The sequence below is a fragment of the Girardinichthys multiradiatus genome, chromosome Y, assembly GCF_021462225.1.
Source record: "Girardinichthys multiradiatus isolate DD_20200921_A chromosome Y, DD_fGirMul_XY1, whole genome shotgun sequence".
NCBI classification, from domain to species: Eukaryota; Metazoa; Chordata; class Actinopteri; order Cyprinodontiformes; family Goodeidae; genus Girardinichthys; species Girardinichthys multiradiatus.
This window is the reverse complement of record NC_061818.1, coordinates 869,863-891,972: the sequence shown is the minus strand read 5'-3', so window position 1 is coordinate 891,972 and position 22,110 is coordinate 869,863. Positions and strand designations below refer to the sequence as shown.

General features: G+C 43.2%; 1 protein-coding gene across 1 annotated transcript in view; it reads right to left on the bottom strand.

Annotated features, from left to right (window-relative positions):
* LOC124864585 (pyridoxal-dependent decarboxylase domain-containing protein 1-like) overlaps nt 1-20,454 on the bottom strand; it is a 29,611-nt gene extending 9,157 nt beyond the window's left edge. Inside the window, exons 1-17 of the mRNA XM_047359421.1 lie at nt 20,115-20,454; nt 19,942-20,023; nt 18,116-18,212; nt 17,926-17,994; nt 15,933-16,025; nt 11,777-11,923; nt 10,875-11,064; nt 9,526-9,594; nt 9,363-9,441; nt 9,117-9,201; nt 8,178-8,226; nt 4,730-4,831; nt 4,496-4,621; nt 4,073-4,123; nt 3,837-3,897; nt 897-967; nt 524-629 (exon numbers count right to left, since the gene is read on the bottom strand). Coding sequence (XP_047215377.1) covers nt 524-629; nt 897-967; nt 3,837-3,897; nt 4,073-4,123; nt 4,496-4,621; nt 4,730-4,831; nt 8,178-8,226; nt 9,117-9,201; nt 9,363-9,441; nt 9,526-9,594; nt 10,875-11,064; nt 11,777-11,923; nt 15,933-16,025; nt 17,926-17,994; nt 18,116-18,192 — 1,375 coding nt within the window. The 5' untranslated portion in view covers nt 18,193-18,212; nt 19,942-20,023; nt 20,115-20,454. The remainder of the gene's footprint in view (nt 1-523; nt 630-896; nt 968-3,836; nt 3,898-4,072; nt 4,124-4,495; nt 4,622-4,729; nt 4,832-8,177; nt 8,227-9,116; nt 9,202-9,362; nt 9,442-9,525; nt 9,595-10,874; nt 11,065-11,776; nt 11,924-15,932; nt 16,026-17,925; nt 17,995-18,115; nt 18,213-19,941; nt 20,024-20,114) is intronic.
* Nucleotides 20,455-22,110: the final 1,656 nt, after the last annotated feature.

Genomic DNA, 22,110 nt, shown 5'->3' with positions numbered 1-22,110 from the left:
AAATACCTGATTTTTCTCATATAGCTGCACGTGTTGCCAAGGTTGTGTTTGTGACATTATTGAGAACACCCTAGTTCCCAACAGACCGTTGTTACCTTTGGTGCCGTGTTGTTCAGATGAACAACGTCAAACTGGTTAAGCCTGTAGGCTATATCAACCTGCCGGATCAGCTGTGATTTGTTAGTCCACTCTAGATCAGAGCGCTCTACACCTCTGTAGCATTTTGTGCAATAAATACAACCTGAATCCAAGAACTTGTTCTTATTTATAACTGTGAGGTGATCCCACCAAGGTTCTGAAGCCTGAAAATGTTTTCATTAGTTGCGTCCACACTATTAAAACTGTATATTAAACCTTGTTACTACATCTTATATTTTAGTTCTTATCCCTGAACCATCCCTTTGCTGGGAGCTCAAAGCTTCACAAAAATCTGAGATTAGATTCATCTAGTAGCAATGTATTAATAGGGTTAATAAGGAGTGGAAGTAGAATTGTTTCAGGGTTGCACAGGTGGTCATGTTACCTGCAGCTGTGAGGAGGGGGCTGAAACGAACCCAGTCTCCTTCATCTTCATGCTCCACCACATCCACTCCACTACAGGGAACTAGATGAGCAAGCTTCTCAGCTAGCTACAATTATCCAAATACAAAAGGGTTGGTGTTGGTTACGTTGGTAAAAACCTTCAAAGATGTGTTAAAAATATTTGAAGGTAAGACGTTTAGAAAAATGTTTATCATTATTTATAATCAGTTTTAATAAAAATGCCGTTTGAAATATTTACTGATTAAACTTATATACAGGAAACATCTTTCTTTTAATATTTCTTTTGATTTCTAGCTTTCTCAAAACATGAATTTTAACACATCTGTTTCTTAAAGAGAAGGACAAACTCTCACCCATCTGTTGAAGGTATCCAGCACTTCCTTCTCTTCAGCACAGAAACCATCCAATGATCCCCCACTGGATTCTTACACGCAACAGATGAGGAAATATAAAAAGAAATATCCATATGAGATATATATATATAGAGACAGACAGACTGATAGATACTGAGAGAGAGAGAGAGAGAGAGAGATACATACACTTTTTAAGATGTTTTATATCATATATATATTAACAACAATTATCTAAACCTATAAGATTTATTATTTAAAATTCAGACCAAACATTTTAGTGGTTGAGTATAAAATATAATATCTACGTCCACATCTTTGCTGCTGCAACTAGTAATGAAACAAACTGTGCAGCCAACAGAGGCATAGTTTTAGTTCGACAAGCTTTTTAAGGAGCCCTATAGCTGCTAATGCGAACACCCCAATAGCCAAGCAAGGCTACTGCCGTGACCACCAGTGTAAACAGGAAAAGACCTGAACTCTGCCCCCGCAGTAACATTTCTTCATGTGCTACTCAAACCTTGTATGCAGCATGCCTGGGTGTGGCCCATGCTCAAGACTTAACCTCCACACTAACGGCTGTACCCACTGTTATGTGCCACACCCCAGGGTAAAGTGGAGGAGGGACCTCTTCCTGGTCTGAGCTGAGCGGATACAGAGCCATAGCTAAGGGCCCCAACATTCCTACTCCTCCAGGCAGATGAAATATCGCAAGGCTTCACTGTTTCTCAATAGATTCTAGAAAGACATGGGGACAAAGATGGGGTAGAGTTGGCGGACTTGGAGCTCAAGCTGTCGGATGATGGCTGTTAGCTGCTGTGAGGCTACAAGGCCTCCTGTCACAGATGAAGACAGCAAGCCCACCCTCCTGTGACCCCTCGATCTGGATATGCAGGACACGCTCAAACATTCACCTTCGATGCTGAGCATTCTTTGGCCAGCTGTTCAGACAGAGGTTAAAAAATCTCAATTTGATGGGAAAAAAGTTAACAAAAGGCTAGGAAAATGGGAAAGCATTTGCTGCCCGTTTTTCTGGAGCTCCTGTACAAACTTAGGTGATGTGGAGAGATAAGCCTTACACTGATAATCAGCCCATAGCGGGAAGTTCTCTGCTGAATTATCAGGGAATGGAACCTCACAGATTAAGCCAGGTACCACTGGTGGAGCTGCTGGTTGCAAGTCACGTTCATTCAAGAAATCCAGAACACCCTGTGGTAAGATATCTACATCATTCCAGAAAAAAGTTATTCATCTTCACAAGGTGACTATACAAGCTACAGGAAGAGCCATGGGCCTCATACTTTTTCAGGGGTGGGCATGTTGGCTTGGGGTCACCAACTTGACAATGAGGGACAACAAAAAGCTCCCCTACACCTCTGTCGTCCCCAGTGGTCTTTCCGGTGTAGTACTTACCTCTAGGCCGAAAAGATGTGAGGAGAAAAGAGGGATGATGAGGCAGTGAAACTATGTATGCCAAGAAAAGGGCATCCCACCTCATTGTTTCGTGAGACCAGTCTGCCTCCCACTCAACCACAGCTTTCAGGATCCCCAGGGTGCCTAAAGCACAGGTCATGACAACAGCCTCAATCAGCCAAAGAGCACAGGGGCTAGGAAGCAGTCCCCTCAGGCACTTCCTCAGTCTTCCTTCACCTGCCACTACCACAAACCCTCTTAACTCTGGATTCTCTCCAGTTCAAAGTCTTTTAATCCCAGGAGAGAGTGGAGGCCATGCTGCCAAGTCTAGCTCTGTCTCACAGGGGAAATTCTGCTACCCTGAAATTCCAAAGCACTTGTTAGCAGCCTAGTGCAGCCTTAATCAACCGTTGATCTAAGACTCAGCCCTGACAGGTTTTACCTCGAACGGGTACCCCTGACATGAATACAAACAACCTGAAGTCAGAGATTCAGCCATAATAAAGGTGGAACTAAGAAATACCCTATAGGGTTACTTCAACCTCTTACGAAGTCATTCGCTGGCACCAAATTTTCTGCATGCTGAGATCAAGATAGTCAAAACTAACTTTTAGGATGTTAAAAGTGGACTGTTGCAGTGATTAGATGAAGTTGCAACTTCGTAAAACATGAAAAAAGCCGTAATATTGAGATTGTAATGGTCAGGGTGAAGTGTGAAGACATGGAAGCATCAATCAGAAGATGTAATGTGGGGGTTTTAGGGGTCCTTATATCCTTTGGCTTCACTGCTGCAGTCTCCAAGCTGCTAACTGAAGTGCCTCAGCTGGGAAATTACCCGTGGTGTAACATAAAACGAATGGAAAGGGAACTTAAGGTTATAATGATAACATGATTAGCATGAGTGTTTCACCAGACCATGCTCCTTACTGTGGAAGTTAGGAAGAGGTGAGCCTGTTTTTGAATGATGATTGACAGAATGTCAGAAGTTAACTGTGGGCATAAAGTGCTTTTCCTCAGAATCTGTTTTCTGTTTGTTTTCTGCTAAATCCACCTGGAGAGTTTGCTGCCAACTAAGTCCCAATAACCTTTACGTTTGTGATGGTAGGACAAAAAAGGCTTTAAAAAAGGCCTCAGGGCCATGTCAAATTATGTCATATTTAACAAATAAAATAATTATTTATTTTTAGGCTTTTTACACATCTTTACCAGAGATGCTAATAAATGTGGTTGGCATTGTAACTTCTGATGCCCTCTAAACTGTACATTTGATAAAAAGCAGAGGTGTAGGTGTTCAATTCATATTCCATAGATAGTTCATAGATTATTACTTTAAACAGCATTTATTCAACATTTCACTAAAGGTTTTGGACGATTTCAAGAACACAGTTTTGTAATAGAAGATTTATAGTTCAATCTAATGTCACCTGTAGGCAAGGTAACTGTCTGGGACAAAATACATCTTAAATCTTTACATCTGTGCATATGGAAATATGTTCAATATGCTACAAGTTGTGCAGAATGTGACTTTACCAGCACACAGCTCCTGGGAATACTTAAACAGCACAACAGGAGAGTTTTGTTTAGCTTCAACCTGTTGAATACACAAGGACATGAATCAGGCTTCGAACACACATAGTCTAATATCACAGCATTATCACACCTACCCACCTACATTTACATACGTACATGCAGTCAGCAGTCTGTGCAATTATTCCAGATCAGACATTATGTTCTAAAAAGCAGCAGAATCTTTAGAGAACACCTACCGATGTTCTGACACACGCCACAGACTTTAGCTTCAGCAGGAGATACTGGCTCTGCAGGGGAGAAACAAAAAAGTCTTATGTGGAAGGTATGAACCTAAAGTCTGAAATAATAAATATTTCTGAAAACACTTCAGAATATCATGAAAGCATAGCATTCTATAATCCAGTTGGCCACTTTTTATAGAATCCATGTTCATTAACCCATAGTTTTTTTTTATCTAACCTTCTAACAAAAATACACGAGAGATATTTTTCCTGTGATACTTTTTTCTTACTGTCCCTTCTATTGTTTTGCAAGAACTAAAAGTTAGCCATCAAGGGATATAGATTGGTCTGTAATGTCCATGGTGTCTCAAAAAACATGTCTGATAAAAACATTACAATGATAAGAATGACAATGGTATAACATTAAGTCATCCTCACCAAAGCTGCAGCATGTTTGATCTTTTGAACAATACCATTGTGCCCAAGGTACTGCAGGGAGAGCCACAGAGGCAGAGCTCGCAGCTTCTTCACAGGCTGGCTGGAGGTCAGACCTGCTGCCAGAGACTGAGAGGACCGACAGATACACAAAGCAAAGCTTACAAAACTACACAGAGTAACCAAAACCTGGTGTAACATCTCCTCTGAGTTTGCATTAAAAGGCCATGAGCCTACCAGGGCCGGGTCTTCGTGTCTGTAGAGGGAGACCGCAGTCACTGCAGGCAGTCCAAGCCATCGACCAGGTGTCAGAGTCATGCTGTCACTTCTGGTGGCTGCCTGTGGAAAAAAAAACAATGTGCCCCGATACACACTGATTACACTTCAAACTACAGGTCCTTCTCAAAATATTGGCATATTGTGATAAAGTTCATTATTTTCCATAATGTCATGATGAAAATTTAACATTCATATATTTTAGAGTCATTGCACACTAACTGAAATATTTCAGGTCTTTTATTGTCTTAATACGGATGATTTTGGCATACAGCTCATGAAAACCCAAAATTCCTATCTCACAAAATTAGCATATTTCATCCGACCAATAAAAGAAAAGTGTTTTTAATACAAAAAACGTCAACCTTCAAATAATCATGTACAGTTATGCACTCAATACCTGGTCGGGAATCCTTTGGCAGAAATGACTGCTTCAATGCGGCGTGGCATGGAGGCAATCAGCCTGTGGCACTGCTGAGGTCTTATGGAGGCCCAGGATGCTTCGATAGCGGCCTTTAGCTCATCCAGAGTGTTGGGTCTTGAGTCTCTCAACGTTCTCTTCACAATATCCCACAGATTCTCTATGGGGTTCAAGTCAGGAGAGTTTGCAGGCCAATTGAGCAGAGTGATACGATGGTCAGTAAACCATTTACCAGTGGTTTTGGCACTGTGAGCAGGTGCCAGGTCGTGCTGAAAAATGAAATCTTCATCTCCATAAAGCTTTTCAGCAGATGGAAGCATGAAGTGCTCCAAAATCTCCTGATAGCTAGCTGCATTGACCCTGCCCTTGATAAAACACAGTGGACCAACACCAGCAGCTGATACGGCACCCCAGACCATCACTGACTGTGGGTACTTGACACTGGACTTCTGGCATTTTGGCATTTCCTTCTCCCCAGTCTTCCTCCAGACTCTGGCACCTTGATTACCGAATGACATGCAGAATTTGCTTTCATCCGAAAAAAGTACTTTGGACCACTGAGCAACAGTCCAGTGCTGCTTCTCTGTAGCCCAAGTCTGGGGAATGCGGCACCTGTAGCCCATTTCCTGCACACGCCTGTGCACGGTGGCTCTGGATGTTTCTACTCCAGACTCAGTCCACTGCTTCCGCAGGTCCCCCAAGGTCTGGAATCGGCCCTTCTCCACAATCTTCCTCAGGGTCCGGTCACCTCTTCTCATTGTGCAGCGTTTTCTGCCACACTTTTTCCTTCCCACAGACTTCCCACTGAGGTGCCTTGATACAGCACTCTGGGAACAGCCTATTCGTTCAGAAATGTCTTTCTGTGTCTTACCCTCTTGCTTGAGGGTGTCAATAGTGGCCTTCTGGACAGCAGTCAGGTCGGCAGTCTTACCCATGATTGGGGTTTTGAGTGATGAACCAGGCTGGGAGTTTTAAAGGCCTCAGGAATCTTTTGCAGGTGTTTAGAGTTAACTCGTTGATTCAGATGATTAGGTTCATAGCTCGTTTAGAGACCCTTTTAATGATATGCTAATTTTGTGAGATAGGAATTTTGGGTTTTCATGAGCTGTATGCCAAAATCATCCGTATTAAGACAATAAAAGACCTGAAATATTTCAGTTAGTGTGCAATGAATCTAAAATATATGAATGTTAAATTTTCATCATGTCATTATGGAAAATAATTAACTTTATCACAATATGCTAATATTTTGAGAAGGACCTGTAATGGAGGGCAAATGGCACAGTCAGCTGATGTTGGCAGAGTGTGATAAAAACCATCAGATGTTCTTTTACACTGTGCACCTGTCTCATTTTCAACAGTGGAGGGGTAAATGATTAACTTTAACTATGTATGGATGTGTCTTCTCAGCCACCAGCTTTACTAAGGATTTGTTCAAACACACAGGGCCATACAAATGATTCACTCTGCATTCTATCACATTACAACCAGATATCTATTATCCTGGAATTTTAGGTGCTAGACCAACACAATGTGGTGAATAACTGAGTGTTCCCCCAACAAACAACTGTATTTATACTGAGATTAAATTAGACACAGATGGACTCCATTTACAAATAAATGACTTCCGTATTTGGTTGCAAAACCATGAATAATTTACCTCCCTCTTTACATTAATGTGCTGATTTGTGCTGGTCGGTCATATCCAATAATCCAAGTTAGGTAAATTGAAGGAATGTGACAGAAATGTAAAAAAAAGGCTACAGTGGAAGGACAAGGTTTATAAGGCAGTGTAAATGATCCATGGACTGAGCAGTTTCACCACTCAGTAATGGAAAGAAGAAGGAAATTATATGGTACTTGGAAAATGAATTTGCTAAGATAACCTCTCTTTATTTGGATCATTATACAATGTAATATTTAATCATTGCATATTAAACATTTGTATGTGTATAAACTGTACTGTAGGTCAGTGTTGTGCATGAACAAGTTCGGAGAACTCTGAACTGAACGATGCTGTTTTTTTAATGGAGAACATAGAGAGAACGCAGCTCATCTTCACGTCATTTAACGGCTCTCTGTTTGAAAAGGCTGCAGGCAACTTAAAGCATTCAAATTCAAATTATTAGTAATTGAGGCCTATGTGTCTCCCCTCGCTTTAAACTTGACAATGCTGCATTCAGCTTTGCTTCATAGGTAAGGATATTAACTGATGGATCAAGCCCCAACACCTTAAACTATCAGGTTACACGAAGGGGGTTTTGCTGCCTGACTGTTGGTGTTTATTAACGTAACAAAGACGTGCAGAGAAGCTGCATCTTTGAACTCAACTCTCTGAACTTCCTGCAGCTCAGGAACTGAAAGAACAAAAATGTGTTTAATTAACATGATTAAAGATTTGTTTGGTGCTTAAACAGAATCAAGATTTTATTAAACTGCAAAATCGTGGTGGGTTCACTCCCTTATGACCGCAATTATATATAGACAAGCTGAATTTATTTTGACTTTATATTTGTAGAGCTGCAAAGTATATGCTTTTGTACAACACAACTTCAACTTTCAGTATCAGGCAGTTATTCAGTGGGTTTTTGACTGCAATAACTGTCTAAAGGCCAAAAAAAACCAAAAAAAACTTTGTGGTAAACTGCGTCTGCGCTGAGTTGATGGTGATAAGAGGATCAAAGTGACTGCAGTTAGGAATGTAGTCTAAATCAGTAACAGTTTCAGTTTTCTTTTAAATAAAAGCAATAAAATATGTAAAAGAGAGGAGCTATTGGGAAATTCAGACAATATAGAATACACTTTATGTTAGCAAAGACAAAGGCCTCATTTCAGACGAAATATGATAAATTAAGGAGAAGTAGTTCAAGTTAGAAAAGTGAACTTGCTAAACATATTTAGAATGTGAACTATGAACATGAATCAATTTATTTTAACTTGGCTGAACTGAGTTTAGAACTAGATTCTGTTATTAAAAAATGAGATTACCATGACAGCAGAGGTGACCTGAGCCAGTGCCAGGGTTGCAAGGTTGACCCTAAAAAAAAATAAAAGTATTAAGTGATTTTATTCAATACTTTTTAGGTAAAATATACTCAATGTCTTTCCTTTCAATATGTAGATTAAGATGTATATTGTAAATTTATGTTTACATTTTTCTCTGGCTCACAGAGGCAGCTCCTAAAAGCTGGACAGTCCTAAAGGCTGCTTACACATTTCAAACAAATCTATTTTGGGGATTTTACTTCATGTAGCAGTACAACAGTCAGTCATTTCACTTTTACCATTGTTATTTCTTTACTTGTATCAATAAGACTGATTAGTGCACACATGGACTCAGTCTAAGATCCGTTCACACCTTGGCATAATATCAGCACTGAGCGACCCGGACAGCTCTAAATACAAGTCTGACTGACTCAAGGACACCACTGGCTAATCATAAAAGCAACTCCTGTTCCGTTAATTCAGAGGTTTACAACATCGCCTTGTTCTTTATGTTGTAGTTTATACTTTAATTTTATTGTGTCAGGAGTCCAGAAATTCACTGAACTTTAATGCACACCTACTGATTACAAGCAAACAGATCACAGGTGTGGATGGCTACCTTTGGTAGCCATTCAGTCCCATTTGTGTCAACTTGTATGCGTTTTCTTAGACCCAAATCACCAGGGTATGTAAACGTTTGATCAGGGTTATGTAGGTAGTTTCTGTTGTCATTGTGATTTAAAAAGAGTAAACACAGTTGTTTGACAATAAATGGCTTCACCCAACCACTAACCATGAATTAAACAAATGTTTTTGTGTTATCATTTATATTCTCTGGAAATCAGAAATTCCACCAGGGTATGTAAACTTCTGAGCACAACTGTACATGTGTACAAAGAGTGTATAAATAGACCATATATAGTACTCCTGCAGCTGACGTACCCCTCTACATGAAGCCATATACTGTGCTGATCACACAGCTCTTTCAGACGACTTAGTTTGTCTGTATGACCTGCTCCAGGGGTTCCTGCACAGAACAAGCAAAAGCAACTCTACATTACTATTTCAATGCTAATAAAAAATATACTAAGCTGTTAAATGAATGTTGCAGAAAATAATTTAAAATTCTAGCATTCTAGATGCGGACATAATGTGAAATGCTATGTTTAAAAAAGGACTGTCCTTCACCTGCGTTGGCAATCAACAGCAAAGGAAGCTTCCCAGCATCTATGTCCTCTTTGATCAGTTTATCCAACAGGGCAACATCCTGGAAGTCACAAACATCATTCTTATCACAGCCAATTTCATTGAGCATTATGAGATGGATGTATTACCATCTGTTCTCTCCTACCATTTGGTGCTGGGATCCAAAGATGGTGTTACATGGCACCGTGCACAGGCTGGACAGAGGCAAGCCAAGCTAATGAAGAAGAAGGAAAATCCTTTTTTCTTTGCATGTAACATATATTCTTTGCCTTTAATACTCAACATTATTATGAGAGAATATATATAATCATACATCAACAGATTCATCAATCACAAGGTGCTTCCAAGAATTTAGTTAGGCTCACGTGTCCAGTGATGTGAAAAGCAACTGAAACTCAAGACATATAACTAGCCGACATGTTACACCGCATCTTTGTATATTAAACAAAGAAAAATATATCCATTCATTCATTGTCTATACCTGATGGAGGGGGGTTGGGGGGCTACCTCCAACAGTCATTAGGAAAGGGTATCCATGCACACATACATACATACTCCCTCTGAAGGGCAATTAGAGAGACTAATGAACCTAACAGTCATGTTTATAAACTATGCCAGAGAACCCAGAGGGAACCTGCACATGCACAGGGAGAACATGCAATGTGCTCCCCAGGTCTAGATATGAATCCAGGACCTACTTGTGCTGCCAAAACATATAATAGAAAACATAATAAAGGCCACTAGAGCCAATAAATAACTTGAAAAATAAAAGAAAAACAAATAAAAGAAGTAGAACTTGAACCGATTTTGACCAAAGACCAAAGTCATAATGTATACTATGAACATGGTGCGTACTGGCACATCAATTATGAAGTCAAACCGACTCCCATATGATACCTAGCATAAAAAAATACTAGGGACACAATTAATACAGATCTCCCTAAAATTATTGCAACTTTTGAATTGTTTTACTCTTCATCATAAAATTCTGAAATCCTTACAGACAGAACTAATACGGACCAGGATTAGCCTTGCTATACCGAGAGAGCCTCTGTCTAGTACACAAACTGTTATCACATGCAGATGATTGGTTACTACATGCCTCCTAAACATGCCATCAAGTTTGGCAGATCCCTGGTAATGAGCCATCCATTTGACAGGTGTGTTGGAGCAGGGATGCATCTAAAAGCTGCAGGACAGGAGCTCTTGAGGACAGGAGTTGGAGACCCTTGTCCTACACCAAACAACGTGTGTTACAACAAGCATGGATCGCAAGCGAGCCCACAGAGCACCATCAAGACAATGATCCCAAGCCCACATCCCAGCTGGTTTTGGAATGAATAAAGCAGGGAAATATCAAGCCTCTCCAATGGTTCCGGCCAAAGACTTCATGTTGATGTTGCTGCAGAGGAACATGCTAAGGGACATTTTTCTGAATATTACTAGGGTTGAGTCTGCATGTAGATGTACTGACACTACATTGATTCCACCCACCTGGCTGCATAGGTGTTGTCCCAGGCCAGGCCTGCAGGAGGCACTTTGGTAGATCATTGGCTGCTTGGAACTTAAAACAGCATAGCCTTCAGTTGTATATTCCTCATAACGGGCATTAATAGCAAGCCGACAGACCTTCACAAGGCCGTCCCTGTCATCCTTGTGGAAATAGGCGGAGCCATTCTCATACCTGCAGGACAGTCAGGTGATGAATGTGATTACTGAGAAACACGTAGCAGGCACACAAACTGTTAATTCAATTCAATTCAATTGAAAAATACTTTATTAATCCCAAAGGGAAATTAACATTTAAGGCAGCTCCTGCTTCCCAGGCTGCCTCAATACAAACTTATTCTGATTTATGTTAAAACGCTATCATTTTTTATACATTTAAAATAGAGGTTTTTCAGTCAAATGCTTTATTAATGGATCCATCCTGAACAAACTAGCTTTGTAAAGCTACAGCTTGTCCCAATCCAACATTTTAAGAGAGTTCTTTTCAAATTTACAAAAAATTACGAGCTCTTAGGGAACTGGAACACAGTGCCTTGCAGAAATATTCATAGCAGTTGAGCTTTTTCAATTTTGGCACACTACACAAATAAACCTCAATGTATTTTATTAAGATTAATTAATTGTATTTTATTAGGATTTACTAACAAATAAAAGATACATGGAGGACCCAAAGAGCAATATCTGCGACTCTGGAGCCACAGCATGCAGACTCCTGGTCTATTATATCAAATGCAAATAAAATACATTGAATTTTGTGGTTGTAAAGTGAAAAAATGTGAGACGGTTTAAGTATGAAAACTTTCACAAGTATTAAAGAAGACTCTTTTATCTACCCTCCCTCTTGTAGTCAACAGCTGTGCAGTGTTGTGTACATGTAATGTTTTTACCTGAAGATCCTGCAGAGCCACAGTGTAGTGTCAGACAGAATCCGAGTGGTTAGCTTCCGGAGTCGCTCCCTGTCCAGAACTGAGATGTAGGCTGCCAGGCTGTGGCCCAGCAAGGCCATGTGGCCCTGTTCCCCCACATTCTGCATCCTGCTAGAGACACCACATAGCATCTTCGCTGAGGGCTGTGCATTCCAACCACTGCAGAATGGTACAGCATTCATATCGTATATCTCTTTCATTTCTACAGATGATTCTCAAATGGATTTATCTATAAACCATCTGATCTTTCTTCAGATAACATACTAAATTCCTGTCTGTCTAATAACCTCAATTTCCTCCTTTAAATCTCTTAAAAACTCATTTCTATATGTTGGCTTTTAATTGATAAGCATATGCATGTTTTTATTACATTTTAAATAGAGTTATTTATTTTATGCTTTTATAATTTTTTCTCTTATATTATTATTATTACCTAACGTGCGTCCTGAGGACGGTTTTGTTCATACCATCAGAGGTGGACACTAGTTGGGCAGTCTAAATATAATCCCTGCTGGGATGCATTCAATGACCACCAACTATTGTTATGTGACCCCTTATTTAACAGTTGTTCATTGGAGTGTTTATTGAAACAGAAATCCCCATACTGCATGGTGACAGTGAAAACTACTGCACTCCAACCCACCAGACAACTGATTCTAGACTCACAAGCTCGTACTCGTACTCGTCGTCTTCCGCTTATCCGGGACCGGGTCGCGGGGGCAGCAGACTCAGCAGAGACGCCCAGACGTCCCTCTCCCCAGACACCTCCTCCAGCTCCTCCAGGGGGAGCCCAAGGCGTTCCCAGGCCAGCCGAGAGACATAGTCCCTCCAGCGTGTCCTGGGGCGTCCCCTGGGCCTCCTCCCGGTGGGACGTGCCTGGAAAACCTCCCGAGCCACCTCAACTGGCTCCTCTCAATGTGGCTCCTCTACTCCGAGCCCCTCCCGGATGGCCGAGCTCCTCACCCTATCTCTAAGGGAGTTCCCGGCCACCCTACGGAGGAAGCTCATTTCAGCCGCTTGTATCCGGGATCTCGTTCTTTCGGTCATGACCCAAAGTTCATGGCCATAGGTGAGGGTAGGAACGTAGACCGACCAGTAAATTGAGAGCTTTGCTTTTCGGCTCAGCTCTCTCTTCACCACAACGGACCGGCACAGCGCCCCCATTACTGTGGCAGCCGCACCGATACGTCTGTCAATCTCCCGCTCCATTCTTCCCTCACTCGTGAACAAGACCCCGAGATACTTAAACTCCTCCACTTGAGGCAGGAACTCCCCTCCAACCTGAAGAGGACAAGCCACCCTTTTCCGGTCGAGTACCATGGCCTCGGACTTGGAGGAGCTGATCCTCATCCCAGCCGCTTCACACTCGGCTGTGAACCACCACAGCGCATGCTGTAGGTCTTGGCTAGAGGGGGCCAGCAGGACCACGTCATCTGCAAAAAGAAGAGACAAAATCCACTGGTCCCCAAACCCGACCCCCTCCGGCCCTTGGCTGCGTCTAGAAATCCTGTCCATAAAAGTTATGAACAGGACCGGCAACAAAGGGCAGCCCTGCCGGAGTCCAACATGCACTGGGAACAGGTCCGACTTAGTGCCGGCAATGCGGACCAAACTCCTGCTCCGCTCGTACAGAGACCGGATGGCCCTTAATAAAGGGCCCCCGATTGCATACTCCTGGAGCACCCCCCACAGGGCATCACGAGGGACACAGTCAAATGCCTTCTCCAGGTCCACAAAACACATGTGAACCGGTTGGACAAACTCCCATGAACCCTCGAGCACCCTGTAGAGGGTATAGAGCTGGTCCAGTGTTCCACGGCCGGAACGAAAACCACACTGTTCCTCCTGAAGCCGAGGTTCGACTATCGGCCGGACTCTCCTCTCCAATACCCTGGCGTAGGCCTTACCAGGGAGGCTGAGGAGTGTGATCCCCCTGTAGTTGGAACACACCTACCGGACCGGTAGGTGTGTTCCACCACCCCAGTGTGCCAGTCCAGAGGCACTGTCCCTGACCGCCACGCAATGTTGAAGAGGCGTGTCAACCATGACAGCCCTACAACATCCAGAGACTTGAGGTACTCAGGGCGGATCTCATCCACCCCCGAAGCCTTGCCACCACGGAGCTTTTTAACCACCTCGGTGACTTCAGCCTGGGTGATGAAAGAGTCCAACCCCGAGTCCCCAGCCTCTGTTTCCACCACGGAATGCGTGATGGCAGGATTGAGGAGATCCTCGAAGTACTCCTTCCACCGCCCGATAATGTCCTCAGTCGAGGTCAGCAGTATCCCACCCCCACTATAAACAGTGTTGGCAAAGCACTGCTTCCCCCTCCTGAGGCGCCGGACGGTTTGCCAGAATCGCTTCGAGGCCAACCGGTAGTCCTTCTCCATGGCCTCACCAAACTCCTCCCAGGACCGAGTTTTTGCCTCTGGCACAGCCTGGGCTGCAGCACGCTTGGCCTCACGGTACCCGTCAGCCGCCTCATGAGTCCCACAAGCCAACCACAGCCGATAGGACTCCTCCTCCAGCTTGACAGCATCCCCCACTGCCGGTGTCCACCATCGGATTCTGGGATTGCCGCCGCGACAGGCACCGCAGGCCCCACGGCCACAGTCACGGGCAGCAGCATTGACAATAGATGCGGAGAACATGGTCCACTCGGACTCTATGTCTCCAACATCCCCCGGGATCTGGTCGAATCTCTCCCGGAGGTGGGAGTTGAATACATCCCTGGCCGAGGGCTCCGCCAGGCGTTCCCAGCAGACCCTCACTATGCACTTGGGCCTGCCTAGTCTGTCCAGCTTTCTCCTCCTCCAGCGGATCCAACTCACCACCAGGTGATGATCAGTGGACAGCTCAGCCCCTCTCTTCACCCGAGTGTCCAAAAAATGCGTCCGAAGGTCTGATGATACGACAACAAAGTCGATCATCGACCTCCTGCCTAGGGTGTCCTGGTGCCAAGTGCACTGATGGACACCCTTATGTTTGAACATGGTGTTCATTATGGACAATCCGTGACTAGCACAGAAGTCCAATAACAAAACACCACTCGGATTCAGATCGGGGAGGCCATTCCTCCTGATCACGCCTCTCCAGGTGTCACTGTCGTTCCCCACGTGGGCGTTGGAAGTCCCCCAGCAGAATAATGGAGTCCCCGGGAGGGGCACTATCCAGCACCCCCCGACAGGGACGCCAAGAAGGCCAGGTACTCCGCACTACCGCTCGGCCCGTAGGCTGAAATGATAGTCAGAGACCTCTCCCCAACCCGAAGGCGCAGGGATACGACCCTCTCATCCACTGGGGTAAACCCCAACACGAGACGGCTGAGCTGGGGGGCAACAAGCAAACCCACACCAGCCCGCCGCCTCTCCCCGTGGGCCACTCCAGAGTAGAAGAGAGTCCAACCCCTCTCATGGAGATGGGTTCCAGAGCCCACGCTGTGCGTGGAGGCGAGCCCGACTATTTCTAGTCGATATCTCTTGACCTCCCGCACCAAGCTCAGGCTCCTTCCCCCCCAGCGAGGTGACATTCCACATCCCTAGAGCCAGCCTAAGCATCCGAGGATCGGGCCGCTGAGGTCTCCACCTTCGTCCGCCACCCAATCCTCTTTGCACCGGTCCCTCACGGTTCCCCCTGCAGGTGGTGGGCCCACTGGGGGATGGCCTCGTGTCTCTCGTTCGGGCTTAGCCCGGCCGGGTCCCGCGAGGAGCAACCCGGCCACCAGGCGCTCTCCAACGAGTCCCGACCCCAGGCCTGGCTCCAGGGTGGGACCCCAGCTCCGCCGTACCGGGCGACGTCACGTGCCTCGATATTTTGGTCCTCATGAGGGATTCTTGAACCATTCTTTGTCTGACCCATCACCTAGAGCCTGTTTGCCATGGGAGACCCTACCAGGGGCATTTAGGCCCCAGACAACATAGCCTCTAGGATCATTTGAGCACTCAAACCCCTCCACCACGTTAAGGTGGCGGTTCAAAGAGGAGACTCACAAGCATAAGCCAAAATACCAACTCACATATTTTTATCACCAGGATTATGGACATGATATATGATCTCTATAAGACTCCTAAGAGCCACTAAACCTCACTCAGGTTTGTCAGGGGCCAGTTCTACTTACGGTTGGCTGGGCCTGTCCTTCCCCTCCTCATCATCTTCCTCATCATGAATGAGGTGGTGAACAAGGTGCAGTATAGTGGTTACATCCTGACCACTGCAGACAAAACACAAATTGTTGAGATAGCAGCATCAGAACCAGGAACTTGAAAAAGCTCAACTAGCTAACAAAGAAGGCTGGTTCTGTTCTGGGGACTCCTTTGGAACCTCTGGAGATCGTTGTGCAAAGAAGGATTCTTCATAAAATGAAGAACATTATGGAGAACCCTGAGCATCCTCTTCATGAGACTGTCCTACAACAATAGAGTTTCTTCAGTCAGAGGCTTCTTCAGATCTGCTGTAAGACGGAGCACTACAGGAGATCCTTCCTGCCCACAGCCATCACCATCTACAACGTCTCTTTGAGGAAACCTTCATAATATGAGCTACAACAACATTTAATTTCCCTTTGGGATTAATAAAGTATTTTTGAATTGAACTGAAATCTTGAACTAGTCTTCCCAGCGAGTCACAGCCACCCGACAACATTAAACCAAGAAAATATGGAGCTAGGTCATCCACCAGCTGAACAGTCTGGGTTTGTAAAACCTTAAAAAGGTTAAACCGACACTATATAAATTACTGGCTGGTCTGTTTTTAGAAATCAGAAGGGAAGAAACATGGAATCCCTTAGGGTGGAGAATCTGTCTGTAAACTGCTTTTAGAGAACAAATACCTCCACAAAACGAATTATGCAAATTAGCCTTACTAAGATCAAGCTAACATGGTTTGCTGTCAGCTGAGACAATGGAAAGGATTCTCTTCAGGAAGGTAAATCCACACACAGTGTAGCTAAAGGTGTTGCTTGTTTTAAGTCAGCAGGGTCTACAATTGGATCAAATTAAAAATTAAATGTTCAACTTTTTAAAGGGAACCATCCAGGTGGAGCTTCAGGACAGAAAACTCAAAGCATCTGACTGAAAACAGAGAATGAACAACGCATTAACTGAAAGATAAATGGCAGAGAAAGCAGGTAATGTCTGTATACAAACAGTAAGACAGTGGCAGATGGAAAGGTTATATTCATCTAAAGAAGCCAAACCACGACCATCATTAACACCTACACAGAAGAAAATCTGGTTTCAGAGGACCTAAGAGGAACAGTCATGGACTTTGGGTGCTTGGATGAAAGCACTGAAGAATCCTGAATTTGGATTAGCCAAGGAGATGATGCAGGAATGTCTGATTGGTCCCATCCTAGTGAAACATGTTGCGTGCCTGAATAAATGCAGTCAATGGTGATGCAAGCAAAGAGCCATGACACTTCAGGGAAACAGTTCACATCCCCATCCAAGTGAACTTTTATGAAGGCAAATGGAAAAAATGTCTCTATCCTGCAAAGTTGATCTGTCAGCTGCTGTATGAGAACGCTGGAACCTGACTGATTGTTTTCAAGTATTCCAGCTGTTACCGTATGAACAGGGATGAGCAGGGATATTTTATGGTTCATGATTGCTTCCTCTATTTGCTCCTAAAATATGGTTTCATCACAATGATTTTATTTCATATGTTTGTGTCAGGTCTGGAACTTGTTCTTGTATTTACTAAAAAGACAAATTGAATATCCTCAAAAGGCTAAGCTCAGAAGTAACTTCCAGCTTAAAACTCTAATATAAATAACGCTGATCCGTATGGCAGTAGAAACTAAAGCATCCTCTGGATTTGGGGATTTCAACACTGATTGTGGTGATATTTACAAGAAACTATGTAACCTGATCTGTCACTTGGCCTATTGAACATCATTCTAGTGTTACAGTTGACAATCGTCTTAATAAAAATCAGTCTTTAAACAAACAGTCCTTTCTAAACACAGTAATACAAACAGGTTCTTAAAATTGCATCCGGGAGAACAGGTATGTTTCTGCAGAACACTGACATAAGAAACGCAGTCAATCAATCTTGTGTGTGTATATGTGTGTGTGTGTGTGTGTGTGTGTGTAAGAGAAAGAGAAACTTACTCTCCCTGCAGGGGTCCAGGCATGCTGGTTCTACTGAAACGTCTGCTTTCTGTGGCTGCATCCGGCTCCCTAAACGGTCACACCAACATAGAGTAAGTAGGTTATTAGTATTCTGTGCAAGCCCTCCATTGCCTGGTACTACTCCCTTATTATAAAAATATGTAGGTTGAACAAGGACATTTAATCGTACATCTGTCCATCTCCAAGGATCCTCATGGCTTCACTCAGATTTTTTCCCACCTTAGCGATTGCAGTGTCAACCATCATCTAGGAAGAGTGTTTGTTTTCTGAAGGAGAGTTGGGAATAATTTACACAGTGAAAACAGACATATGAAGCATACCATTGTAACACAGACATACAGAGAAAGGTGTCTAATATTTGACGGATATTTCTAAAGCGAAGATATTTGAATTGATTTGAATTGAACAGCATGGTCCGCGAGTTGATCAGGTTAATTGACACGAGCTCCTGGTTGAATAAGGAAATCTCACATTAGTTGCTTTGTATTTATTGTGGTAGGGATCTACTGAAAAGAACGAGTGAGATGAGAAGGAAAGGCCGACACTGATGGTGCATCGCAAAAGTATTAATACTCCTTGGATTTTCCACTCTGTCATGTTCCAACCACCAACCTTGATGTATTTTATTGGAATGTTGTGTGATATAAGGTAGTGCATAATTGTGAAGTGGAAGGAACATCATGCATGGTTTCCAAAATCTTCTTACAATTAACAATCTATAAAGTGTGGCATGCATTTGGGTTTTACCCTGGTTCCCTTACTTTTTTTCCCTTACTGAAAAATGCTAGTTTTACCAAAGGCATTCAGACATGACCTCATAAGTGAACAGTAGAGATATGTGTCTAACTCTGGCTGTTCTGTTTCTGGTCTCAGAGAACATTAAAGAACAAACAGAATCATGAAGATCAAGGAACACAGCAGACAGGTCAGGGAGAACATTGTGTTTAAAGTAGTGTTCGGTTCTAAAGCAATATCCCAAGCTTCGAACATCTCACAGAGCTCTGTTCGACCCATCATCTGAACATGGAGAGAGGATGGACCAGCTGCAAGGACAAGGAGAGCATTGATCTGAAAAGCAGCCAATAAGCCCATGGTAACCCTGGGGAAGCTGCAAAGTTCCACAGCTAAGGTGGAAGAACCTGTTGACAAGACAACTATTAGTGGTGCACTCCACAAATCTGGTCTTTATGGTGGGGTGGCAAGAAAAAAATCCACTGTTTGCTAGCTGCTATAAGCCATGTAGGGAACACAGCAAACACTGGAAAAGGTGCTATGATCAGGTGAGACCAGCTGTGGCTTACATGCAACACTGTGTTGGTGAGCCATGGCAGTGGAGGCATCATGCTGTGGGGATGCATTCCTTTAGCAGAAACAGGGAAGCTGGTCAGAGAAATGCTGGTTTACTCTTTTGGGCAAAACTGCTAGAGACAAACCCCAAAAACACGCAGTTCTGACTGCAGTGAGTCGGATTTTTATTTGTGAAAAAAATGAATCTATCTATTGAACAACATTTTTCAATAGATACATTATGGGGTATGCCTGTAGTATAAACTAAAATGTGAAAAGGTTTAAAAAAGTATGAATACTTTTAAAAGGTGGGCGATTAAGTTTGAACACTGATTAAAAGCTAAACTGTGGTTCAAATGACCAATTAAATGTGCCGTTCATTGTGATGAACTTCCAAATCAGCAACATTGACTCATTTCTGAGAAGATGATGGATTTTTCAACCCTTTCCTCTGTGATTTGAAAGTCTGATCCACAACCTTCCGAAGAGCAACAGGACTTTAGGTTGTCTAATGCCAATATCATCGCGACTTCACACCTGCGGCAGAATCTGCAGACAGCTGTGCTCCTCTGGCGGGGAGAGGCGCAGTATTAGCGGCTGTCCGTCCTTCAATGGACTCCTGGGTAACAGCTTGGGACCACAGAGCAGGAAGCTATCTGAGATCGAACCAAGCCCACACCATATTCCCAGCTTTCACGCGCTCCTTACCTTTAAAGTCCACAGCTGATAGCTTGACTTCTGCGCTCCGTGGAAAGGGGACACAGGAACGCCGGGAAATCCCTGCAGAGGTCTCCGGGAAAGAGAAATGTTTAATTGCAGTGCTTGAATTAATCGCGTATTTAATGATCTGCTTCCGTGTGAGATTTCTGTTAACCACTGACCGAACCGGACAGTTTACTTCCTGGACCTGCAGAGCGACGTACGTTCCACGCTGGCAGGGCTGACGTCACGCTCCGCCGCGCAGGATTGGTCAGTCTGATGGCTGCTGATGCTCACATAGCATATTTCTTTATTTAGCCCAACGCGGAACTGCAGCTGAAACCATAAAACAGTGGTGAATTCAGTGGGATAATGGATCCAAAGGAAGACATCTATACAGCAATCAGAATAAAGCTGAGTTTAAGAAGGAGCAGAGAGAAGAGATGAAGAATAAGAACTTGCTTTTAGGTTGGATGTTGGATTTTCGTGCTCCGTAGATTCAGCGGCGTCCCCGTCCTGTTTGAACCGATGCTGGCAGTCTGATTACGGGCAGCAGGCTCTGCCTGTCCCCTCCTTCCACACACGGTGGTTCGTTTAGGGACCGTCACTAAATCTCCAAACCAAACACTGTTGAGAACAAAAAAATTAATGGCTTTTAGGTAACAGGACCCAGAGACACAAAAGTAATGTTAAAACATTCAACTAGACTGATTAAATGAGAAACGCTCGTTTTATCTGATTTTCATGCATTTTCTGTTTTTTATTAATTTTGTTTTTTTCATCAAAATCCATGATTTTTTTTTTATAGCTTTCAGGTCACATGACCTAGCAACACAAGACTAATGTTAAATAATTCTACTAGGCTAGATAGATGCGACACACTAATTTAAAGATTTTTTTGTAATCACAATTGATGACTGATAAAACATAGGATTAAGATACATACTGTGATCAGTTGCAAGTTCATTCTCAAAGCTTACAAGTTAGTCAAATGCAAAACAGTCATTTTAGCAGATCATACTTGCTCTTTGAAACTGTCCAGCTTTACTGTAAGTCTTCAATGCATGAACAAGTTTCTTCTGATTGAGAGTTAACCTTACTTTGGAAAAAGAGGGACACAGACGTAGCAGTTGTCCCTTCACAAATCACGCGTCGAAGCATGTTTCAATCAGAACTTCATTCTTTTCGTCCACATCAGCAGTTGACAGAGCTATTTGTGTGATTGTATTTTTTAAGTTCATGTTTAACTTATTTGTGCAACATTTACTTGATCATTTTAAAACTGATATTAACAAATGTTCAGATTTGCTGGCAAAGACATTTTTAGCCACTTTAAATATCTATAAATTATTATGTTGATTATGCAGAATATTGCAAGCCTGTTTAATGTGGCTGCCCATGCATCGGGAGTGGTGGACACCAATTACCTCCTAAATCACTCCACAGCTGGTGTGATTCGGTTTGGGAGAAAACCGAGCTTCCTCCTCAGTTTACCAAAGGTAATAATTCTGATATTGTGCCAATGTAAGAAGTAGAAGTCTCATACATCAGCTACACTGAAATAAACATGTCTGTAAATCAACAAATTTGCCATATAAACCAGTAATCCATTTGTTAAGATTTTTAATGATGTCTATCTGTTCGAAGTTGTACTTGTCACTAAAACAAATAACTTACATATAGTGCATTTGGAAAATGTCTCACAGTGCTGCGCTTTTTCCACATTTAGTTATGTTAGAGCCTGCAAATTTATCAAAAATAGAAAACTAAGAAATCACATTTATATAAGTATTCATGGCCACCTTTGGCAGCAGTTAGAGCCTCAAGCCTTTTTGAATATGATGCCACAAGCTTAGCACACCTATCTTTAGGCAGTTTGACCCATTCTTCTTTCCAGAACATCTCAAGCTCCATCAGGTTGGATGGGAGATATCTGTGCACAGCGATTTTCAAATCTCTACAGAGATGTTGGATCGGATTCAAGTCTGGACTCTGGCTTGGCCACCCCAGGACATTCAAAGAGGGGTTCTGAAGCCATTCCTTTGACATCCTAGCTGTGTGCTATGGGTCGTTGTCCCATAGCAGTCTGAGGTCAAAACGTTCTGGCTCAGGTTTTCATCCAGGATGTCTCTGTGCATTCCTGCATTCATTGTTCCCTCTGTTGTGACCAGTCTGCCA